This window comes from Carassius gibelio, chromosome A17 (genome assembly GCF_023724105.1).
Source record: "Carassius gibelio isolate Cgi1373 ecotype wild population from Czech Republic chromosome A17, carGib1.2-hapl.c, whole genome shotgun sequence".
Lineage (NCBI taxonomy): Eukaryota > Metazoa > Chordata > Actinopteri > Cypriniformes > Cyprinidae > Carassius > Carassius gibelio.
In genome coordinates, this window is record NC_068387.1 from 21,194,927 (window position 1) to 21,213,617 (window position 18,691).

At 35.7% G+C, this 18,691-nt stretch overlaps 2 protein-coding genes across 2 annotated transcripts; both read left to right on the top strand.

Annotated features, from left to right (window-relative positions):
• Positions 1–1,392: 1,392 nt before the first annotated feature.
• LOC127933585 (glycoprotein endo-alpha-1,2-mannosidase-like) lies at positions 1,393–5,695 on the top strand. Its single transcript, XM_052530655.1, has 5 exons — positions 1,393–1,526; positions 2,331–2,949; positions 3,022–3,131; positions 3,221–3,297; positions 4,619–5,695. The coding sequence occupies exons 2-5, from the start codon at positions 2,448–2,450 to the stop codon at positions 5,253–5,255; spliced, it is 1,326 nt and encodes a 441-aa protein (XP_052386615.1). The 5' UTR covers positions 1,393–1,526; positions 2,331–2,447; the 3' UTR covers positions 5,256–5,695.
• Positions 5,696–6,222: 527 nt separating this feature from the next.
• LOC127933587 (4-galactosyl-N-acetylglucosaminide 3-alpha-L-fucosyltransferase 9-like) lies at positions 6,223–17,077 on the top strand. Its single transcript, XM_052530656.1, has 3 exons — positions 6,223–6,648; positions 8,973–9,067; positions 11,006–17,077. The coding sequence occupies exon 3, from the start codon at positions 11,014–11,016 to the stop codon at positions 12,091–12,093; it is 1,080 nt and encodes a 359-aa protein (XP_052386616.1). The 5' UTR covers positions 6,223–6,648; positions 8,973–9,067; positions 11,006–11,013; the 3' UTR covers positions 12,094–17,077.
• Positions 17,078–18,691: the final 1,614 nt, after the last annotated feature.

Sequence of the window (18,691 nt, forward strand, 5' to 3'; positions counted from 1 at the left end):
TATTATATGTTGGAACACATGCACTCAATCTATGACAATGAGTAATATCTAATCGGTATTATCTAATAACATTAATAACATTTATTATTATTATTTGTAACTTCCAAAACCATGGATTACTGTTTTTATTTGTTATAAAAAAAATAAAAAATAGAAAATTGGATTGCAACCACATTTCAGGTTGTTATACATTAAAACTGAATAAATCTGGAAAAAAAAAACTGATCCAATTTTATAATGGTTGTATGTATATTAAGATTAGAGCAAGGGCAGAGTAAGCATAACAGCACTTAATCTCACTGTACCCCAAGGGAGCTGGCAAGCAATTATGTGAATTATCAGGTTGTCGCAGACAGCTCTTGCTTCTCCTTTGATTCTGATCCAAACGAACCATAATTTCACTGTTAGGTTCAAAAATAACTGTGAAAGATTCTCAAAGGCACAGAGTGGCACCGACATCAAAGTCTTATTTATCAGAGAAATTGGAGACTTTAAGATGTGAAAAATCCCTCAGCTCTGCATCCGTCCTCATAAAGCATCACTAGAACCTGCCATATTGTGTGTACATAGTGCACTTTGGAAATGATTGCTTGCAAGCTTTGTTTGATTAACTGAAGTCATTTCAGACACCAGGGACTGTTTGTCACTTCTGAAGCAGCTCAGTGTTGACAATGGAGTGTATATAGTAGTCTAAATCTATATCCAATAAACTACATTTTAAAGTGGAATTGTCTAAAATGTATTGTGGCTTATATTTTGAGACGTGCAGACCCAGCACTTCATCTTTTTACTTTTACTTATTAGCCTATTTTAATTTTTATTTTATTGATGCCGTCTTGTGGAAATTCACAAGAAAAGGTTCCTGAAGTATATGCTTATTATGAATATATCGATGTTCAAGATGCATTCAGAAAACTGCACAAACACATCACTACTGTGTGCCTAATGTAGCCAGACTCTTCCCTCGCAACCCATTCATTTGAATGCAAACAGTGCCCTCTCATGGCTGCGCATGCGACTATAAAAAAAAATTTAATGAATAAAAATAAGAAACACGAAATTCTTCTGTTGGACTAAAACGACAAAGATATATTGCTGTAGGCATTTTTTGTAACTTATTTTTCTGTATGTGACAATTGTGAGCTGCAACTGAACTTATATTACACATATGTATTTTCCTCTCAAAGAAAACATTAATCTCCGAAATTAGCTGATGCAAACTGTAACAAACAATGAATGAGGCGATGAATTACTATAACCCGTCTGACACCGAATTTACGAACACTACGTAAACGCTTCCTAATTATTATTCATGAGTTCAGTCTTCGCCATAATAGAATTCGTAAATTCATCTCCCGTCCAGTAGAATGCAGTAAAGATCGCTCATATCTACAATTACTGAATAAACAAGACAGAAGCAAATACTGGTTTCTTTTACTGTCTGTGGTCACTGACACTGATCTTTCCGCGTTAGTTTAAAGTGTCAGTCAGATATATTAATATATTTATAAAACAACTCAACAAAGGTATGATGCTGCATATGTTTTAAAATACAATAAGTATAAAATTAATTTCAGTCTCAGTTATATATGTGTCAGTGTTAAATAGCTGTTCCATGTGCCTCTTTTCTATGAGGTTTTGTAATAGCTATTCACTGGTTCCCGTTTTAGCTCTAAAAATATGAATTATTTGTAACAGCAATTTATTGATTTTTTAATGGATTAATGGACTTGATTATTTTAATACGTTTCATTTAATAGGTAACCATTTAAATGCAATGACATACATGCACTTGTCATATATTTAAGTCTTGTGTTTAACATATATATATATATATATATATATATATATATATATATATATATATATATATATATATATATATATATATATATATATATATATATATCTATATAGATCTATATAGATATATATATATATATATATATATATATATAAACATACTTATACTGCCTATTTAGATGAATACAGTGAATTTCACAAGTATTCTTTTGGCTAAAATCGATGTAGAAGTGACTTATAAGTTGATAGAAAAAACTGTTAAAATGGCCCTTCTATCTTATTGTACGTGTACTTAGTATAAACAGCATCGTAGGCTAAAAGTTAATGATTAGTGTCATAAAAGTAAGTTGTGCAACTAAATGTAGGCTACAAGTCTTTTCACACAAGAGTATTATTTAAACGTGTATATTTTTTTATTTCATTTATATTAACAAATAATTGTAATACATGAAAATATATATATTATATATAATATATACACGTAAATAAAATCTATTTATCTAGTGAGTTATTTATTTATTTTACAGCTATTCTTGTAGAAGCTTGGAGATGAAGAATGAACCTTGAGGGTTTCAATTAACATATTTGTTCCACCATTGACTGAACATCTTCCGTGGAATGGACTTTAACTATCCTCCAGGGTAATGGCACGTTTTAGGCGTAAGTCATGTTGTGCACTTATCGCATTAGCCTTGGCCGTGTTTATTATAACAGTCATCTTAAAGTCTCTGAACCCTGAGGATAATCAGTTTGGCAGTCAGTTTGCATTAAGACTTATTCCACCTCCGGGACAAATGGAACAAGATAACAGCGTTGTTGTGTCTGCTAAACCTGCACAGCTGATACCAGCAGAGAAAGCTGATAGAATGGAGAACAAAATGCAAGATTTTCCTGAGCCAAATTACAATGTGCACGCTTTCTACTATGTGTGGTATGGGAACCCGCAGTTTGATGGAAAATATGTTCACTGGGATCATCCACTCTTACCACACTGGGACCCCAAGGTGGCCTCAGGTTATTCGACAGGACGACACCACCCTCCTGATGACATCGGGGCCAATTTCTACCCTGCGCTAGGTCCATACAGCTCCAGAGATCCATCAGTTTTAGAGGAACACATGCGACAGCTGCGAACAGCTGATGTTGGTGAGAATCATCTTTGAAACATTTTCTTTACTGTATTTGCTCCATCTACTGAATATTTTTATTTTATTTTAGGTGTTCTAGCAGTTTCGTGGTATCCACTTAGTATGAATGACGACAATGGTGAAGAAATTGATCATTTTCTGCCTTTGGTTCTGGATGCAGCTGACAAATATCAATTGAAGGTGGTGTACAGTAGATACAGATGGAGGTTTGAAATGCATAGTCTTTGCTTTTGTGTCTCATGCATTTATTTTTTTATTGTCCCTGACAGGTTGCTTTTCACATTGAACCATACAAAGGGCGAGATGATGCAAATATGCATGAAAATATTAAATATATTGTGGAGCGGTATGTTTGATCATTTTCATTCAACTCTATCTATTCATACTTAGAAAACATATAAAAGAAATAACACTTTCAGTTTCTTAACATTAGTTACTTAAAGCTGCAGTAGGTAACTTTTGTAAAAATATATTTTTTACATATTTGTTAAACCTGTAATTATGTCCTGACAGTAGAATATGAGACAGATCATCTGTGAAAAAATCAAGCTCCTCTGGCTCCTCCCAGTGGTCCTATTGCCATTTGCAGAAATTCATCCACTCCCGGTTAGAAAATAACCAATCAGAGCTGCGGTCTGTAACTTTGTTTGTGTTCAAAATGTAGAAAAATGTATATAATAAGCGAGTACACCATGAATCCATTTTCCAAAACATGTTTTTAGCTTGTCTTGAATCACTAGGGTGCACCTATAATAAGTGTTTATATTCGGACTATTTTAGATTGCTTCGGGGGTACCGCGGCGGAGTAACCCAGTATCTTTGTGATTCTTCATAGACATAAACAGAGAGAAGTAGTTCCGGCTACAATGTTCTTCCGCAAGACGCAAGCAGTTCTGTTTATTAACTGCTAGAGCGTCAAAAGTTCCCTACCACAGCTTTAAAACTATCATGTATCAGCGGACAATGACAATACTTCTACAACATTTATAAATCTAGGTTAATATTAAAGGAGTAGTTCACCTAAAAATGAAAATGTACTGAAAATGTACTTACCTCAGGCCATCCAACTGATTTTAGCATTATATCACTTGCTCACCAATGGATCCTCTGCAGTGAATGGGTGCCGTCAGAATGAGATTTCAAACAGCTGATAAAAACATCACAATAATCCACACGACTCCAGTTCATTATTTAACATCTTGTGAAGTGAAAGGTTTTGTGTTTGTAAGAAACCAATCAAGGATTAGATCACTTCCAGAATAAACATTTCCTGATAACTGAATAATTAATGGACTTCAGTGGTGGCCAATGAGTTGAATGTCCAAATTGTATTTTCAATGCAGCTTCAAAGAACTCCACATGATCCCAGCATGAGTCTTTTCTAGCGAAACAATAATTTTCTAAAAGTGTGTATATATTTTTAACCACAAATGCTTGTCTGTGTGTTTGCAATTGTTTATTTCAACCATGCAGATCTCTAATTCACAGGACATTAATGGATGTAATGGAGTCATGTGGATTACTTGTGAATTCGTGTGATGTTTTTAAACTCTCATTCTGACTGCACCCATTCACTCCAATTGTTCTATAGTTAATCTAAATAATAAATAAAGAAAATCATTCCACAGAGGTGTTTAATTTCACTTATTGTTTATTGTGTTTTACAGGTATGGAAACCATCCTGCTTTTTATAGATACAAAACAAGCACTGGCAAATTTCTTCCACTGTATTATATATATGACTCCTACTTACAAACTCCAGATGTTTGGGCACAGCTGTTAAAGCCAAACGGTATATCGACAATCAGGAACACACTTTATGATGGCATCTTCATTGCTCTTCTTGTGGAAGAAAGCCATAAGAAGGACATACAGACTGCTGGATTTGATGGAATCTACACATATTTTGCCACCAATGGCTTTACTTATGGCTCCTCACATCACAACTGGAGATCCATCAAAACCTTCTGTGACTATAATAACTTGATATTCATTCCAAGTGTAGGGCCAGGTTATATCGACACTAGCATTAGACCTTGGAACTCCCAGAATACAAGGAACCGCATTAATGGCAAGTACTATGAGACCTCATTTAATGCGGCTGTGGAGGCAAGGCCACAAATCATCTCTATAACTTCATTCAATGAATGGCATGAAGGAACACAAATCGAAAAGGCCATTCCAAAGACATGGGGTAAAACTGTGTATCTTGACTACCTTCCTCATAAACCTACAGTTTATTTAGAGATAACACAAAAATGGGCTAGAAAATTCAGTGAGGAGCAGAAGAAATGGCTGGAGTAAAGAAAAGTTTTAACTACACTAAAAAAAATGATGTAGAAACAATTTCACTCAGAATTGCTGGTACATTTCACAAATAATTACAAAGAAAAAACAAATAACACTGAAATAAAAATTATTGTTATAATATACTGTGTACTTAGCTTAAAATTGAGTTTTAAATAGATTACATTTATTTTTAAATATGCATTTTAATCTACTGTTCGATGAAAAGTCTTTAAAGATTCACATGACATTCATAAGCTTTCTTTCTCAGAACAATACAATGACACACTGTGTCACATTCTTTAAATTTTAATGTAAGTGCATAGTAATAAAACCACCTAACATAAAGTGTGACCAACATAACTGGCAGTTTCCCTGGCATCAAAATGAATTAAATTGATTATTTATTATAAGAATGGGAGTTATTAAATGAACAATAAATTATGTAAAATAAAAAACACTGTGTTGTGCATTTTCATTCAAAATATCCATATATTCCATCAATATATTTAACAATTCAAACAGCAAAATGGAATATAAAAGTCGGCCACGGTTTATTTTGTTATTTTTTGTATCGTAGGCATTTGTTTTACTTGCATGCATTTTAACTCCTTTTTATGGAAACCTGACTCATTAAACTCATCCAATTGCATTCAGAGATATTTACTTTAAATAAACTATAAATGCCATGCGGTCATCATTTGTTCACATAATTGATTGTGTAATTGCTTATTTACTAATCTATGATTGTTTAAATTATTATATTAAACCGATTTTAAAACAAATTATTACATGAAATTTATATGTGAACCACGTTTTTTTCTATACATAGCATGCATGTATTTATAAATAATACACATCTGACTGTCATAGGCTGTAAGCCACTGAATGCAAACAGCAATGATAAACAAAGGGATAATCCACGAGTACATACATAATCCAGTGTAACGCAGTTACAAATTTAATTTCCCCTTCCATGCATATCTTTGCATTCTTGCATGTATTAACTGCACACAAACACGCACGCACGCCCATATACGCACACACACTCTAAATCTATAATTACATCCATGCATATGGACAGCACGGGGACATTATTATACATCACATCACACCGCGTTACGTGGGGTCCTTTCCAGCGATGCACTTGCTCGCTTTCTCCGTTTCTGACCCATAGGATCGTACATTTTGACTTGCACGCGCTGATTTGAGTCTGTCATCACTGCGGACACATTGCAATATGCAGTGAAGCCCTGACGCGAACACTATGGGTCCAGGTAGCCTACATCCTATCCGAATATTGCCATCATTGGAGATTTTTCAGCACCATTCCGATATGCGAGGTATGTGGGATGTAGATAAAAGAAGCGCATGATGTGGCTTTCCCTCGAGGATGTTTGCTGATGGACAGGTGAGACAAGCGATTTACCGATATGAATATTACCTGTATGCTTTGCATATATTGCAGGACACGACTTCAGGCTTTAAATATCACGCACTGCGTGCAAAATAATTTTTTCATTCATCTCTTGGGGGATTTTTGAGCTATAATAATTAAACATGGCAGGGACGATCATTCTCAAGGGATGCTTCATGCGTCCTTTTTGGATACAATGCGTGTTTGCTTAAAACAGACAAAGCAGTCGAGATGTTGGAAAGAGGAAACGTGTCATATTTAAGGAATAGCCATATTTTGTGTAGTATTTTGTGACAGTCTGTTTTAAGATGACCTTCAGCATCACTGGCCAAAACATAACACCTTGCACAGTATTATACGTTCATTTTGTTTATATGAACGATTTTAGATGTGTGTTCATTAAATATTTTACCACCATATCACTGATGGGACAGACACGAATTGGTAAAGCTAAATAAACTACAGAAACGCTTCATATTTAATGGTTCTTCTTTTCATCTTCATGTCCTTCATCCACATCTTCTATTTATTAGACGTCAACACCGAAGCCAACTACCAGCATGCAACTCTGTGTCCCAAATACATCACAATACATTTAAAACAAAAGGCCTTTCTTTCTCAAAGAATAGTCACCGTTTGTGTCTCCGAGAGAGACACACAATTATGCAACCTCAGTGATCTTTGTTTACTTTAATAAAATCATGCATCTTATGTATGGCCAAAAATATGTAAATATATACAGTATATAGGCCTGCATAGGAAACAAGATGTGAAATGCCAAACTCTTAAATGATCCTCCCCTCAGGACCTTAAAATAGCTGATTATTGCCCAGAGTTTGTAAACTCTGAGAAATATATAATCCATTAGGATAATTATATTTGATCATGTACTGGATGAGCAATGTTTGATTTAGCATATGTATGATATATTTCCCAGAAGCCCTCTCTGTGTCCGCTCTTACATAGAGCGTTTGCTGTGATGTGAGATGATTGAGTCACAAATGCACTAAACCTTTTAAACAGCTCTTCCATGTGTCCACACTTGGATTAATAGCGAATGAACACTGCAGAGATTAAAAAAAGCTCATTTATCAGCCAACAGTGTTGTGTAGTGTGTGTAAAACCCCACAACTGAAATGCATTATGAATATGAAATGAATGAGTAACAGGTGTGTTAGATGCAATATTTCTCACAGGAAATATCACAAATCGTTTTATTGTCATGTTGCCTTTTTAAGTCCACATACATGTACAATGTAAAAGTGGTAACAAATTGCATTGAGATTACATTAACATTATTTAATGTGTCACCTGATATTACCTAACAATGAGCAATACATTTGTTATAGTATAGTAACTAATGTTAACAAATGGAACCTTATTGTGAAGGGTTGCTGTGAAAGTTAATACAAAGAAATGTGACTTATTGGTTGTTAATTGATTTCTTCAATGATTAATTTGCTTATATGTGTCAGGTTAGCACATCTATTAAACAGAACAGGGTGAAAGCTGTGAAGATGTATTTTTTTATTAGCAGGTGTTCCTGTGAAACTGTACAGTTAATTGAGCTGTTGATTCAGTCCATTGAAGTGAATTGAATAAGTGAAGTGAATGTTTATTTGATTTTTAATGGTATGTTTTGATAATAATGTTTTTTTTTTAAGCCTCTTGAAGTCATTGGTTCACTTTTGAAGAATTTGGATGTAACGGGCAGTGTGGTTTTAAGAAAGACTGGGAAATGTATTGCATTATAGTCCCATGGTTTTCATTTAGAAAAAAGAAAAAGGGAGGAAAGAAAAAATATTTTGGATTCTGTTCTGGGAATGTATTCTGAAAACAAAATCTAGTGTTTCTAGATCCTTAAACTGTAAGCTGATTTTAACATCTTGTCAAGGTGAAAATTTGGTGTAAATATAGGCCTTTTGATTCTATTATCTGTTGACATCCTAAAGATGGCAGTGTTTCCAAATAAATAACTGATTGTCTAATTGTTCTTGCAATGATCCAGAATTATAAGTATACAATCCCACAACAGGCCCAGGACCACCAGAGACGATGAGGGAGGTGCATCTCCCTAAATATTCTGAACAGTGGTCAAATAATATGGAGTTTTTAATGACAAAATCTTAAACTTTCACATTTGTATCCCCCAGTCTAAAATGTTTGTTTACACCCTTTCTACACAAAGTTATAGATATTTATATTCAGTTTTATAGTCAGTCTGCAGCTTTATTCATTAAAATGCTTGACATCTGATAGTTGATATTGATTGTACAGTGATGAAAATCTATTTTATGTCTTTTTCCCCTCATGAGAAGACCTTTGATTTTAAGACTGACAGTCTTCTGGTAATAAAAAGAAGAACCTGGAACATACAATCAGTTTACCTTCTGGATATCAGCAAATCTGTCAGGTGAATTTTTAAGATTATTTTCTTTGCATTTAAATTGGAATTCGCTGTGCTTGTGATTAGTTGACTTATTAGTCATGTTAAATATATTAATCATATATTTTTTCTCTCTAAATAATTTATTTTTATATATATATATATTAGGGGTGTAACGATACGCGTATTCGTATTGAACCGTTCGGTACGACGCTTTCGGTTCGGTACGCGGTACGCATTATGTATACCGAACGGTTCGTTGGAGTAATTAATTATATTTGAAAAAAAAAAAAAAAAGAGAGAGAAAGAAATATAATGATATGCGTTCAACAAGGTAGCCCAATAACCCAAACAACGTAACAGGCAACGCCCCTGACACTCCCGAAGAAGAAAAAAACACCATCTTATATGTTTATGTTAGGCTACTCAGCAGGCGCTCGCTCACTCAGTACGCGCTGAAGGCTCGTTGCAAAATAGCCAATGCGTTTAACAGACTAGAAATGAGAAGATCCTCCAATAACCAACAGGTCTGGTGTTTGGGTGCACTTTGGATTCCCTTTAAGCTATAATGGTGATGGCAAGAGAGTGGTGGATAAATAAACAACGGTATGTCGCATCTGCAACATGACAGGGTACACCAGCGGGATTACAAAAAAAAAAAAAAAAAAAAACAGCGGGTATATCTGGGATATATGCGTCAGTACTATCTGGGAAAAGACGAAAAAAAGGAGAAACATGCACGCAGCAAACTATCCCTGCAGCATTTAGACACTATAGCTTACAGGGAATCCAACCCAAACACCAGACCTGTTGGTTATTTTAGGATCTTATATTTCTGGTCTGTTAAATGCATTAGACATTTTGCAACGAGCCTTCAGCGCGTGCTGAGTGAGCGAGCGCCTTAGGGGCCGTTCACATATCGTGCCTAAAAACGCATGGAAAACGCTAAGCGCGTCTTTCTCCTGAGGCGTCTGTCTTTGCTAAGCAACAATGACGTGCTCTCTCCATGAGACGCGGAAATTTCAGCGAAGGATAAATGGATTTGCAGCTCTAAAAATCGCTTGCAGTAGCTCTGCTACTGAATTTATTTCAAAATTGCAATCCATATACAACTATGATCAGCTGTTCCTTCATCTTGGCTGAGCTCTCAACGTTGTTACGGGAAAGGATGAAGCTGATTGGTTGGTTCTTGTCACATGACCCGCGGTGCGCTTGCGGCATTCTGAAAAGTTGAGATGTTTTTACATTTTGCTGTATCTAAAACGTATCGAACCGAACCGAACCGAACCGTGACATCAGTGTATCGTATCGAACCGAACCGTGAATTTTGTGAACCGTTACACCCCTAATATATATATATATATATATATATATATATATATATATATATACACATATATATCTGTGTGTGTGTGTGTGTGTGTGTGTGTGTGTGTGTGTGTGTGTGTGTGTGTAAACCAGCCAGCATTTTTATCTCAAGTATACTTGTACAGTCAAACGTCCTAGGCATGAAAATGTCTCTTTATAAAAAGTCTAGGATTTTTATGCATCTTATGTTTATATTCATTACAGTAGTGCACATATAATCATCTGATGGATGAGACACCTTAACATATACCTTAACATATATATATATATATATATATATATATATATATATATATTCAAATGGCACGCACAGTATAAAGTTCCTACATCAAGTAATTTTCCCAGTCTCAACTCACAACTGTTTTATGGAGATTTTGTCTACTGAATGTTTTACAGAAAGACGTTTCAGTTTGTTGTTAAACAATAGCACAATAAATTGAATGCACTGTACTTCTATCCCTTACAGCATTGTTTTCATACCTGTCAAAATTAAATAGTACATTAAATTATATAGGCAGGTCTATAAGGTCTATAAGGAGCTGTTTCATACAATAACCCTTTTTTGCCTTTTGATCTTCATCTACTTCCTCTTTAAAGGCCAGAGTATGCCATCTGCACCAACTTACAGAATCCTACGACCCCTCCTGCTTGGTATCTTTTTATTAGGATGCTTTGTGACTTTGTTTTTAATGTACATCAAACCGTCTACGAGCTGGTTGTCAGGCCCGGTCGAGTCAGAAACGTCCACAGCCCGAGTGAAGAGCCTCCTTTCCACCAGAAGTGAACAGAACCAGACCACCATCCTTGTTTGGCTTTGGCCTTTCGGTGAAACGTACGACCTGAACGTCTGTAGCTCTTTGTTCAATATTGATGGCTGCTTCCTCACTGCCGACCGAAACCTTTACAACAAATCTGACGCCGTGGTCATACATCACAGGGACATCACCAGCGACCTGTCCAACATGCCACCGGCGTATCGGCCCACGTTGCAGAGATGGATTTGGATGAACTTCGAATCACCTTCGCATTCATCTCAGTTACCTGGAATTGAAAACCTGTTTAATTTGACTCTAAACTATCGGCGGGATGCTGATATAGAAGTGCCTTATGGATCGATTGTCGCGGCCCAAGGAGAGGAGGACTTCGTGCCACCAAGCAAGAACAAGCTGATTTGTTGGATCGTCAGCAATTGGAACCCAGACCACGTCAGAGTGAAATACTACAATGAACTCTACAAGCACATCGAGGTTCATGCATACGGACAAGCATTTGGTGAGTACATTTCCGACCAGGACTATTTCCCTACAATTGCAAGCTGTAAATTCTATTTGGCATTCGAGAACTCAATTCACAAAGACTATATCACTGAGAAATTGTACAACCCACTTTCCATCGGCACTGTACCCGTGGTGCTTGGACCACCAAGGGAGAACTATCAGAACTTTGTGCAGGGAAATGCTTTCATCCACGTTGATGACTTCCCATCTCCAAAGGAGCTGGCTGATTACCTCCTGTTCCTTGATAAAAATGAGGAGCTTTACCTGAAGTACTTTGACTGGCGTAAACACTTTAAGGTGAAAAAGGCGTACTTCTGGGCTGAACACACATGTCTGGCTTGTGATTACATTAGAAGGCACAATGAGTACAAATCAATTAACAATCTTGACAAATGGTACTGGGGTTAATCCACAACTGAAACACTGGACCAGCTTAATGAAAGTTGCTTGACAATAAGAGCTTCATGTAACTTCATGAGGGTTAGTCGTGAGCACTTACAGACTTTTATTTTTGTAAAATGTAAAAAAAGTAGATGTACATTTATTTTGTGTTTGGTTTCATGTGTTTATTAATCTGGATGCAAATGATGCATTTTAGAGTTTAATAAGTTTGAAACTCTGTCATTCTCTGTAAAAACTGAAAATCTGTCACTTAAATACGTACTTGTCGTTCCAGTCTTGTATGACCTTTTTTCTTCTGTGGAACACATACACACAAACATATTTTGTAAATTATATTTTAGATGCAAATCATGCATTTTAGTGTTTAATAAGTATATATTTATTGGGAAAGAAGATTTTAACCAAAATGCACAATTTGCATTTGAAGGGACAGTTCACCCAAAAATCATTTACACAGCCTCATGTCATTCCAAACCTGACTTGTATTTATTTTGAGGAACATAAATAAGATATTATGGAATCCTGTTTCCGCCAATTTGGACTTTTTATCTCATAGTTCCAAGAAAAGTCAGAATTCTGAGATATATAATGTAATTGCAAGAGAAAGGTCAGAACTGAGAGATAAAAAGTCATAATTTTATTTTTTATTCTTCAGGGGAAACAAAAAAACAACAGCTGATACATAAACTCAGAATTCTGAGAAACAAAGTCTGAATTGTGAGATACTGTATAAACGAAGAAGAGAGATATGTAAACTTGTTAAGAAAACTGTTAGAATTTATGAGTTTGAAAAAATGGGCTTCCATAGTTTTTTTTCCAATACAGTGAAAGTTAATGGGGTCCAAAATAACACACAAAAGTAATTTAATTTGTGTTCTGCAGAAAAAGTAAGCCATACAGATTTGAAACAACACAAAGGTGAGTAAATGATGACAGAATCTTTGTGTGAAATATTGCTTTAAAACGTCACATGTAACAGTGGTTCCCAGAGAGAGAACGAGATGCTGCGTCCTCTAGCAGAGACTATGGGGACTGCTGCCAGCAAGACCAGTGTCTGAAGCACATGTGAATCAAATCCCATTGGCCCATGTAGCCCATGATGTCACAGGCAGGTGTCCGGGAGTATAAGAGGGCACCTGCTGAATGCCTCATCAATTTAGTCTTTAGTCAATTTAGGCATGGTGAGACCACCCAGCATCTTGTTTCCTCTCGAGGAGCCATGGTTATAGGCATAGATCCCCTTCTAGGGAAATCACACTATGTCCTCACTATGGGGAACGGACCTAATCCAATGCCATGTGCATGCCTGTTCACCTGGTGAGATAGCACCAAGGGAAGCGACAGACATACATCAAAACTTCCCTCAGAAAGGGAGTAAGCCACTGATGCCCGGGGCCACTAACATAACTCAGAAAAATGGAGAACCCATCCAAACATGAGGGACATCCCATTAACCACAAATGCCTCTCTGTAGCCACCATTGCTGCCATTGCACGGCAAGTCTGTGGTGCGGCACAGTTCCTTGACTGCCTCAGGGATAAAACCTTGCCCTCATCTAGATTTCTAAGCGAGTCAGCTTGATAAGCTTTTAACAAAGCCATTGTATACAAAGCTCCACCAGCTTGACCTGCCGCCACATACACCTTGCAGTTCAGACGCAAGTTGGTCTGAAGCAGGTCTTTAAAGACGATGACTCACCCTGGGAGAGATAGCTCACTAGCATCTCCAGGGGGCATCTTCACATTTTCATGCTCACCCGCACCCTCAATATTAGTGTAATCCACATGCTGAAAAAGATGCAGCTGAGCTGGATATGGCCTGTCCCGTGATCTCACTAACTTGGAGGTTGGAAAGAAAGGGGAGTCCCCTGAGGGAGGGGAGGTCATGACTGGCCAGAAAGCACTCGTCCAATCTGCCACAAGCTTCTGCCTTTTGCATGTTCAGACTCTTAGTAGCATGAACGCATGTGCTTCTCACGAAGACACAGCACGCTTAGATTGTGTGTCCTCGGGTGTCAGAAACCTCAGAAACCTACCTTGGTTTTCTCCATTATGCCTTCACACTAACTGTCAAACAAACGGCTCCTGAAGACAATAAAATTCGGTGACGTATTCGGCCTGTGATGTCACGGGCTATGTGGGCCAATGGGATTGGAATTGTTTGACACGTGTTTCAGGCACGGTGGCAGTCCCCATAGAGCAGAGCCATGAAGAGCAGAGATAGTTCAGAGCTAGAGGACGCAGCGCAAGTTCCCTAGAGAGGGAATTCAGTTTAGCTGTTTTCATGCACCTAACCGCACATTATACAGGAAATCAGTTTATTTAATGAGAACCAAGCACTTTCTGAAACTGAGATTTTTATGCTTTAATTATATCATTGGTTATTGTGAAAACATTAGTGCATCTATGCAGTGTTTACAGATCTTATGTTGTGCAAAGTGTCAATGTACTGTAAATGTAATGTGTATGTATTTTGAGACAACCTGCCTTTCATTTTCCATGGTTTTGGATGTTGTTTTGCAAATTTATATTTTACCATTTCAGTAACCAACATGATTTGCCACTGAAAAACAACAAATATGCCAGAAGCATTTTTTTTTTTACTGAATAACTGCTGATAATATCACTGTTAAGTAGCTTACATGGCTTGGATATGTGATACTGTGAAGTATCAATGTGTACTGTGAAGTTCTGTCTTCTAAATGTCACTTTTGTTTAACAGTGAAGTGTTGAATCAATAGCAGAAGGCCGGTATACATACAGTCATGTGTGGGAGGTGCCATATTCACAGGAATGCAAAGGACTTTTTTCCAAATGTTGCCAAATGTTTCGACGTGCTCATACGAGATGTATGAAATCATAATGTGAGAAGCATAATGACTAGGTTTTCTAATTCAGAAGTTGCTTCAGATGGAAGCTTGGAAGATTTGTTTGCAGTCAAAGTTTTCTTTCTCAAATGTGATGCTACTGATCTTTTATCTTTGGGATTCAGGTCATCCCATTTATCAGATCTGCTTTCATTTAATGGTGAAGGACTGTTTTAGATGTGCTCACATACATGTAGTCAGTCTAATATTAGATGAGGTTGAAGAGCTCTATTATTGATCAATGATAACATTTTCAGCTGTGGATCGAAGACTAAGCTGCTGATACTGGAACTGCAAAAAACAATCATGTTCTTAACGTTTTGTCTTATCTCCAATAAAAAAAAAAAAATCTGAACATCCTTAGAACAAGATTTTTATTTATTAATTTTTTTACCTGAGAAAAAATATTGTGTAAGACAATATTTTTCCTTTTGTTTTCTTATTTTTATGTTTTAAGTATAAATCAAACATGATTTTGAGAAGTTTATGTATAACGGTCATAGTTGGGTGAACTATCTATTTAAGTAAAGACATAACAATGTGCCAAAATATATTTTTGCTAATTTTAAGCATTACATTTAGCTAGATTTATCCTTAAATAATAATAATAGGTCATATTATATATTTATGCATTTGGCAGATGCTTTTTCTTGCATTTAAGGTATACAGTTTATCCTGGGAATCAAACCCCTGTCCTAAGTGTTGCCAGCACTATGCTCTACTGTTTGAACTACTGAAATGCATTTGGTAGATTCTAAATGATTATACATATGTTCTCTGATCATACAATATTTTGTTCTTCAAGCAAATATAATTTTTTTTAAGGATGTTTACTTGTTTTTCTTGGAAACCAAGGCAAAAGCGATTAAGAAAATGATTTTTGCACTATATGATAAAGCACACTTTAATTGATGATATTTGTACACATTTTGTTTATAAGGATTATCAATCATTTCCAGGCTCAGGCACTCACGAGTCTTGAATCACATGTATATTCTCATGTCTGAAGCACACATGTTTGTGGGTTATTGTTCTTGTTGTGTTCCAGTGTCTTTCAAATTGAACAAACTGTATAAACTGTAATTTCAGCGGATAAATATTTCATGCCTGGGTTTTTAACTTTTGTATACTTAAGGGACCATCCGTTTTGAAAAAAAAAAAAAAATAGAAGTGCTATTTTAACAATGTCCATCTGTATATTACTCAAATGTGCACAAAAAGCCAGAGTTTTTTATATTTTAACTTTGAGGAAAATCGGGATGACGTGTAGTAACACAAGCTCCACTACACGTCTCAGATCAGTGTTTGTCAGAGATAATCGGTTTGCCGTGAATGCTCTTTAGGCATTGTAAATGGCAGTATTGTTGGACAATCTCAAAACTGTAGCGAATGCCACGAGGATGAAGCACTGATATGAGACAGACAAAATAAGCCCTTTCTGAGCCTTTGCAACAAGGAAGAAAAGTCTCCTGCTGAAAACAAAGACATTTTCTGTCTCTAAAGCAGTTTCCACAATGAACATCCAAATCATTTTTGGTATTAGGAACTAGTCTTTTGAATAATGGACTGGAAAACCTAAAAGCTAAAACTTTCTCTCCAGTGTGATATATTGAACTGGTGACAGTAAAAATACATATTGTGACTAAAATGTGAACTGTGAAAAAAAAAAGAATGAACTGTTTATTGTTTCATCTTGCTGTACAAAGTGAATCAGCGACCGCTTATTTACTTCCTGACCATTAATTACTGACTTGTATTGATTTGTGGTCTCTCTCTCTCTCTTAACCTAATCTTTATTTCCTGTGCACAAAATGCTGGCTGTGAGCTCTTGGTACCCTTTAAAACAGTTTTTTTTTCAGAATGAGTGTGTTAGCAGTGTCTGACTAAGAGCCCCTGCTGACTCACACATGTAGGCTGGTCTCACTAACTCCAGCATCGAGTGTGATATCTCCTCTATGCATTATGGACTCTATTGCAAAATGACCCACATTCCTATTGTGCTGTGGAACTCGAGGGTGTATAGAACTGTTCATTGCAATGTTAATTACTAAAACATTGTTATTTGCCAAATTTAGATGTCTGTTAGTAAAATAAAGAGATGAAAATTAAATTACATTCACAGAACATTTTGCTTCCCATCTTGAAAAAAGTGTGAAAAAAAGTTTGAATAATTCAACAAGAAATTATTAACTCACCTACATATTAAATTAATTGTTACATCTATCCAAAATGTTAAACTTGGCCATAATTTTAACCCAAATAGTTTTTTGATGAAGCTAACAAAAAATAAATCACTCACACACACACACACACACACACACATATATATATATATATATATATATATATATATATATATATATATATATATATATATATATATATATATATATACACCACAAAAGTAGTACATATTACTTGTAAAACTACTACCAAGTCGTCTGAAGCCATACAGCCAAATGTATTATTCTCTGGCTTTGAAATAAGTGCAATTAAAAATAAAAACATTTAACTATTAAATATTACTCAATTCCAGGTTTGTTTTTTTAAACATGAAACATTACACAATGTCTTCATTGGGAAAACATGCCTGTAGTGACATTTCTGCAAAATGATTAGGCTCTCAAAATGAAATATCCAGGGGTTGTACTAAAACACATACACTATCTGAACTAGGCGAATGCAAATCTGGCACTGTTTTATAATGCTAGTTATTGTACTTCTTGCTGCAGTTTGTAAATAAAGTGTTTAGCAAGTGATGCTAAAAGATTAATAAAAGATTATCACTTTTTAAAATGTTATTTCAATTTTATGAAACCTTACCATAAACTACAACAAAAGTAACCGTGAAAGAAAAACACATTTGTTGTAGCAACCATGCCATTTTAAGTTGCTTCTGCAAGTCTTTGAGCTGTTTATCGTATTTCACTGAACTAGTACCTTGCTACAAATCATGCAAATGTTTTGCATAAGTGCACTGAAAAAATAAATTTCTACAAAAATTATATTTTTGTGTTCCGCTGAAATAAATTAACGGCAAATAGGTTTGAAAAGACATGCATGTAAAACACAACTGCAAGCCTATTGAATTGCACCACCATTAGTCAAACAACAACTTGCTTTTTCAGCAACATGTCTCAGGCTGTTAAAAATAGCCCACCAAATCCACTGTATGCTGAATGATGACACCAACGGGGCAGTTTGGTGTGCAGGCCATCAAATCCCTCGCTGTTGTTGTGACCTCCCTGTGTTGATACTCTGGCATTTAGAGTTATCCTTCTGAACCCACTAAGGTGATGCACTCTTATCCTGTTCCTCAAAACAATAGGACTCACAGTTGTTCAGTCCTTATGCCAAATAAGGGGGTAAAGTTCATCGGGTTACTATATATTTCAGTATTATGTTGATGAGGGAATGTATGTTTTTGTTTGTGTATGTTTGTGTGTGTGTGTGTGTGTGTTTTGTGGGCATAGAGGACCAGCATATAATCAGTGTGTAAATCCATATAGGACAGAGATTAAGAATTAAATTCTATTCTGGACTGGGATATTTAAAGATCTGATCAACAAAATCCACAAACAGAGAAAATAATGTAAATAAAATAAATGTTTGCTCTAGCTATAGACAATAGCTTCAGGCTCCTCAAAAACACTGATAAATAAAATAAAATAATTATGTACATTCGCACTTCATTATCTCAAAATCAATGTTATTTTAGTATCATATATTTTTTTTATT